General features: G+C 44.2%; 1 protein-coding gene across 1 annotated transcript in view; it reads right to left on the reverse strand.

Annotated features, from left to right (window-relative positions):
- The window catches only part of LOC137790489 (protein jagged-1b), a 41,347-nt gene that overhangs the window by 5,172 nt on the left and 28,675 nt on the right, over positions 1-7,500 (reverse strand). The window contains exons 5-9 of the mRNA XM_068584782.1: positions 6,904-6,964; positions 6,126-6,256; positions 4,778-4,897; positions 4,342-4,455; positions 865-978 (exon numbers count right to left, since the gene is read on the reverse strand). Of these exons, the coding sequence (XP_068440883.1) occupies positions 865-978; positions 4,342-4,455; positions 4,778-4,897; positions 6,126-6,256; positions 6,904-6,964 (540 nt within the window). The remainder of the gene's footprint in view (positions 1-864; positions 979-4,341; positions 4,456-4,777; positions 4,898-6,125; positions 6,257-6,903; positions 6,965-7,500) is intronic.

The raw sequence follows: 7,500 nt of genomic DNA on the forward strand, positions 1-7,500 counted from the left end.
GGAGGGTGCGATGAGTTAACACGCCGTTGGCCTTTTCTGCTTCTTTAATTTGTGCTTCAAATGCATATTCCACTTCAAATGGAACACATAATCACATATTGCTTATTGAAACACATGTTTTGAAACAGATTGGTTTAACTCTTTAAAGAATCAGTGTTGAAACTCCAGTGAATAGATTCCTTTGAGGATGATAAATATCAGATTTTCTCATTAATTAACTTTGTACAAACAACTGTAGCGACTTTAATGATGAAAAATGATCAAAACCCGAGTATGCATTACACCCAGATTTCGATCCTTTTGCACCAATTGTTGAGTTTTTGATCATCTGTTGAGGTTAAGAAGTCATATGTTATATGTTTTACAGTACGTAGTTCTCCGTTGTTACTTAAGCTGTGAACAATGGCTGAAGTATCAATATTACAATCAATACATATAATTGTCCAACGTTATATCACGATAAGACAAGTTTGATGCAAAATGAAAAGAAACAAAATAAATAAACTAGAGTTCCCCCAGAATGCATCAGGATGAACCTCATGAAACAAAACCCTCAGAGTTTGGATTTCCAGTGGAAGCTCCTGAACGCTGCTGAACGGACCGTATGGTGCGATTGTTTAGTGAAGGAACTTTAAACGTTCAATCTCAACCTTGAAGCCAACAGGAACCAGAAGGTCTTCTGCTTTTTAAAATTCCGTGAAAGCTTCTGAATGCATCATGTGTTGCTAATAACAGCTAATAATGAAGAGAAGTTTGTAAAATGACATCATAAGATAACATTAGCACCATGATTTTGGTTCACTAAACAGCAATACTGAATTATTGCCCTAATTTTAGTCTTTGGAAGTGAATCCGAACACTGACCCAGCTGGCAAGTCCTGCCGGTCCATCCGGGCGGGCAGAGGCAGCGGTAGCCTCCAGGAGCCTCCTGACACGTTGCCCCCCGGCCACACGGGCTGCGATCACACTGCCGCACCGCTGGGGAGAGAACATATGGCGCATGAACGGCTGGAGTGTGTAATGGGAATGTGTGTGTGAATATCAAGCAGACATTTTGTGTGTCACTGAGTCTGTGCGATGTCATTGGTATGCGGACGCTTCGGCGCGTTTTCATTCTCTTTTCTGCTGCTCTAGTTCCTGTGCAAACAGTGATAAACAAATCCTCTGCTGCACGGACATGACCGTCACCTCAACCCTCTCCCAGAGAGGAGGGAGGCAAGAGGGAGTTTAAAGAAAGAGAAGCATGATGAGGGAAAAGAGAAAGGGTTTAAATTGAGATAGAAAAATGGGGCTGCCATGCCTGAGTCCACTTCTGTGAAGGAATTAAAAACAGATAAAGAAATGTGAGGAGCACAAACAGAGAGCAGCTCTCTCATGAGGGGTTAACCATGCACAACTTATTCCACACAGCGTGTCTGTGCATGTGTGTCGTCATCATTATTCCCATGCACGACTCTGTGCTATTTACATCTTTTAAAGAGCTCTCTGTCTCATAACCTTACATACTTAACCCAGCAGAAAAAATACTCCTGACCCTGACTCCAATAATAACCCAGCCGAGATCCCAAAACTAGACGAGGAATCCATCATAAACAAAGAAGCTTTAATTAATATCATTATATGTATATATAGATCTAAGTCTGTAAGCAGAGCTGTGTTGTGGTTGTCATTCTCTGAAAGCCTGACGATCCTCCCACTGTGTATTCCCCAGAGAAACACCCACCACACACACACACACACACACACACACACACACACACACACACACACACACACACACACACACACACACACACACACACACACACACCGCCTCTAGCACTGGTAACAAGCCAAAAACAAATAACACAAGCACAAATAAACTAGTCCTTTATTCCTCAGTTTGTCCCTCCCTCTTCTCTTTCTCTCTGAAGTAAAAGTGTTGACACGCCAGCGCTGTTGATCCAGACCGAGGGGAACGCACACACACACACACACACACACACACACACACACACACACACACACCACAGGGTCGAGCCCATGACTGACGGTTGTGACAGCTCAGTTGTTCCAAAGCGGCTTAAAGACCTGGAGCAGTGAGATCCTACAAGGTGTGAAATGTAATAAAGTGTGAACCTGGAACTGAGATGTGGACACAGATGCTTTTGAGGTGACTAAACGCACGACTTTAAAACATTCCTGGACCTGAAACCTTTTACCAATGTGTCTGTAGAAGCTGACCTGTACTTAGTGCTACATGAGCTATATAGAGGCTACTTAGTGCTACATGGCCCATATAGAGGCTACTTAGTGCTACATGGCCCATATAGAGGCTACTTAGTGCTACATGAGCTATATAGAGGCTATATGAGCTATATAAAGGCTCCTTAGTGCTACATGAGCTAAATAAAGGCTACTTAGTGCTACATGAGCTATATACAGGCTACCTAGTGCTACATGAGCTATATAAAGGCTACTTAGTGCTACATGAGCTATATGAAGGCTACGTAGTGCTACATAAGCTATATACAGGCTACTTAGTGCTACATGAGCTATATAAAGGCTACTTAGTGCTACATGAGCTATATACAGGCTACTTAGTGCTACATGCGAGTTCAAAGTGACATTCCTCTGCTGTTGTTTTTTACACTAAACAGTCTCGTTTGAAATAAAGAATAAAAACATTTTGTTCCACAAAAGACATTAAACCTGAAACAGCTGCAGGATTGTGAGCTTGACGACTGGAAATGAATCATCTGTGTTTCTGAGCTTGACTTAGACTTTGTTGCTTCAATTCATTCAAATCATTTATTAAGTTTAAGGCAAACTTGAATTCAATCATTTTAATACAAGGATGCACCACTATGTGTAATGATTAATAATGATTATATGATTATTAATGAGTAATGATGTCTGTCACCCGCCACACTGCTGTCTCCACTTCCTTCTCGTGAAGCGCTGGCTCTGCGTGGTCCAGATACGACATTTCTCTGGCAGAGATCTAGCCGTGTTAAGTCGCTCAGATCTTTTTCGCTGGTCACAGAAACCATGTTATCTGTTTACAGGACGTTCAGGTTCGTGCATGAAAGCGACAGTCACTGAAGTGCATGTAAATAAACTCTGATCAGAAGATAAACAACAGGGAATGTTTGTAAGTTATGGGATGCAGAACACAATTTGAATTGTCATCTGAAAATATACATGCTCTGTGTTTCTCATGTGTCATAACAGTGTTTAAATTGAAATTTTAAATGCCATGACGTCATTTTTTTGTTTTATCTTTTATGGGCAGTTTGTGTTCCTGGTAACAGTCTTTGACAAAGTTATACAGTTGAGCATTGGATATTTTAGGAGAAACATGAGGAAACTGTGCAGCTAAATAATGTCACCACAACTGATGAGGACATTCGCCAACAACAACATATCATTCCTGTTCCTAACACAACTGTGTATTGTGTTAATGTTTGCTGAGCAAACACAATTGGAGAACATTACATTCATTTGGCAGACACTTGGATCCCAAAACAACGTTGTTTCCCACATGAACGCACATCACCAGGGAACCGGATGTCGCCGCACAAACTCTCACATGTGGGATTAAAGTCGCTGGTATTCACTGTGTGTGTGTGTGTGTGTGTGTGTGTGTGTGTGTGTGTGTGTGTGTGTGTGATGTTCAACTCTACAGGGAAGAAGAGTGATGGATGCTCGCTGATCTCCTCTTGTGGCCTGGTATTAGGATCTGCTTTGTGTTTCAGATCAAGGAATTCCTCCATAGTTTCTCATTGCATCAGGAGCCATTTGAGCTTCAGTGTATTTCTGATTTCACTCAACACTTTAATGAGGACATGAGGACCCACAACAGAGCGACAGCGCCACACTTGTGTGATCAGGCGCTTGTGACGCATCATCTGAATTAAAGTCTGGATGCACTTTGATGCAGGACTTTATGTCTGAATGAGGAATTACACAACGAGCTTTTGATTCACCGTCATCACAAAAATACCATCAACACACAGGTCGACCTTTACAGTTCACAGGTAATCAGTATAGATGTTTTGAGATGCTTCTCCTTTTCTTAGCAGTGTAAATACTGTTTACACACACACATGCACGCACACACACACACACACACACACACACACACACACACACACATACACAGGGCGAGACAGGCAACTGATTGCCGTTAGTGTTGAGGCTGATTTAGCTTCTTCTGTTGGATTGATTAGAGTCACTGACTGGCTTTTATCCAATAACTACCAATCACAGACAATCTCACACTGCCCAGCCCCTCCGCTCAGTGTCGAGTGTGAGGACTGTGTGTGTGTGTGTGTGTGTGTGTGTAGCATTGGCAATCACCATCATTGCAGGTGTGTCCGGTCCAGCCGTCGGTACAGGTGCAGCTGAAGCCTGTTAGGTCTTCCACACAGACGGCTCCATTCCCACACGGTGACGACAAACACGCATGCTCCACTGACGAGAGGAGGAGGAGGAGTAAAAGAAGAATGAGAAAGTGATTTAACTATATATATATATATATATATATATATATATATATATATATATATATATATATATATATATATATATATATGAATAAATATAATATATTGATGTATTTGTTATTTTCACAACATGCTTGAGTTGACCTTCACCTTCACTTCCTGTGCCACACAATCTCTTGTTTTGCACGAGCATATCTTTCATTTAAACAAACAAACAGGTTTCATTCTACATTTCTTATCTGCTTTACCCACATACCATATTTAAATATGTATTTTATGGTCAAACTCACCAATATCACAGTTTCGTCCTCTGAAGCCTTCCCGGCACTCACAGTGGTACTCGTTTGGCTCCGTGTTGGTGCAGGTCCCGCCGTTCTTACAGGGCTGGTGGGTGCCACAGTAGTTTAGATCTGGAGTCATACAACATTATGATTAAACTACTGATATATTTACAATGTATATTCATAATATATATATTTCAGTTCAGTTCACAGCTCAAAACAGCAGAACAAAATGATAAAGGCAACAAAAGATACAGGAATAAGCATAGGATGGATACAGGTTCAGTTCTGTTTGACTTTGTCTCAGACCAAGCACACACACACACACACGCACACACACGCACACACACGCACACACAGGCGGAAGTCCAGGCTCTGTGTGCTGACTGCAGCGCAGTAGCTGCAGGGTCTGTTGTCTCCGTGTTCAGGCTGATTAAAGCGTTCTCTAATGATCTCTCTGTGCCTACAGTGTCTTTGTCTCACAGCTCTTTAAAGAGTCTTTCAGAAGACAGAGGAACAGCTCAGGACCCCACCTAGGAGCCTATCCCCGCTCACATTCACCTTACCCAAGGCTATCGCCTTTCCTCTGCACAATACACCGTCCCGTGGGCTCCCGGATCCCAGCTCCCACCCTGGTACGGAGGTGGGGAGTGCTGGTACATTCTGGGATAGTAATGGAAGAACTTTGCTACAGTGTGTGGGAAAAGTTGTCGGGTGAAGCCCTGAAGGAGCTGTGTCGTATCCCGTGTTGTAAGTACACCAGGCATGGGAAGGTGTGTGAAGAACCACACCTGCAAACTAATTTAATGAGCACACAACGTTTCTTTGTCTTTGTCTCGCTCACCTACCTACCCACCCACCCACCTACCTACCCACCCACCCACCTACCTACCTACCCACACACCCACTTACTTACCTCCCTCTCTCTCTCCCTCCCGCCCTCCCTACCTACCTCCCTACCCACCTACCCACCTACCTACCCACCTCCCTCTCTCCCTACCTACCTACGTCCCTACCCACCTCCCTTCCTAGCTACCTATCTACCTACCTCCCTCCCTCCATACCAACCCACCTACCTACCTACCTACCTACCTCCCTACTTACCTACCTCCCTACCCACCTACCTCCCTCCCTTCCTACCCACCCACCTACCTCCCTCCCTACATACTCACCTACCTCCCGACCTACCTACTCAGCTACCTACCTACCTCCCTCCCTCCTTACCTACCGGCCTACCTACCTACCCACCTACCTCCCTCCCTACCTACCCACCAACCATGTTTTTTAAATGAGGAACATAGTAATCCATCTGGGCCCTCCTTCCATTCGTATTCAAAGAGTTCAACTCGTCTCTGACCTTTGTCACACAGCAGTCCTCCCCAGTTGACGTCGCACACACACTGCCAGGGCTCGCCACAGCTGCCGTACACGCACCCGGGGAACGTTACACACTGGTCACACAGAGGGCCCTTCCAGCCGTAATGACACCTGAGGAAGAGGAGCAGACACACCTTCACTGTAATGACACCTGAGGAAGAGGAGCAGACACACCTTCACTGTAATGACACCTGAGGAAGAGGAGCAGACACACCTTCACTGGCTTGACAGTAACTGTTTTGAACCTGTTCCTTTGGTCATTTTATGCACATGCTTTGGGAATGTACACTGATATCACTTCTTTCAGTGATTGTAACTTGCTCTAGTTTCTGCTGAGGCAGATGTAGACGTGAACATTTTGTATTCACAACAGAGACATTATTTCCCAGGTTGTATGCAGCTTTAACTCTAGTAGTTTAGTTTGTGCAGTCATTACTTTAGTAATGACTGCAGAGTGAAAATAGTCCATTAGTGCTCTCTGTCACCGACTAAGGTTAAAAAAACAAACTTGATTTGAATGTTGTATTTTGGCAATACACCAGAAACAGTGGCATCTGTGAATGACTGGAGTGTTTAGCAAAGGTCGGAAAATGTTTAAAATATTGCTCTTCAATGTAGTGAATAGATTGTGTAATAGTAATGGGATCTGCGTTGTGTTGCTGTTACTTTGAACATCATTGCATATCTTTCAGCCTTGGTGTCTGCTATGCTCGTGCTTACAGTTAAAATACATCTCATGAAGTGTTCCTTGGACTTACTTGCACTCTGCAGGTGCAGTGCAGGAGCCGTGGGCCTGGTGACAGCCCTGCCTGCACACCGCTGTCAACAAAACACATAAAAAGAGAATCATCAGAGACGAGGGAGACAGCTCATATGAATAGAAGTGACGCTCAGTCCGTGGGCATTAAATCCTGCAATCCACACTGAATACATCTGGATCACTGCTGACAATACCAACAGCACCTTTATGAAATCTCAATATCACCACAAAGTATGTGAGATTAGTTACTTGTACAGTTCAGCCATTTAAAGATTGAGAGCCAAAGAAGAAAACAGACTCCCTTGACTTGGTCATGGTCAGTAACCTGCAGGGGGTAACAGAGGGACCCTCACTAATTTTCCCAGACTTCCTGCTTCTCTGCATTCCAATCAGCGACCTGCTGAGGAGGAAGTCACATTTGGTGAGACAGCGGCGGGATGGGCACGGCCGCAGGATGTCCGTGAGCTAGCTGCGTGTCCTTCAGGGTTCCAGTGGTTTCCACTCTGGTTTCCTTCGTTCCATTTTACCATCGCAACATGAAGGCAGCGCTGCGAGGTCACGCTGCGAGGTCACGCTGCGAGGTCACGCTGCGAGG

The sequence above is a fragment of the Clinocottus analis genome, unplaced genomic scaffold, assembly GCF_023055335.1.
Source record: "Clinocottus analis isolate CAN_PGR_092001 unplaced genomic scaffold, fCliAna1.0.p SCAF_2, whole genome shotgun sequence".
Lineage (NCBI taxonomy): Eukaryota > Metazoa > Chordata > Actinopteri > Perciformes > Cottidae > Clinocottus > Clinocottus analis.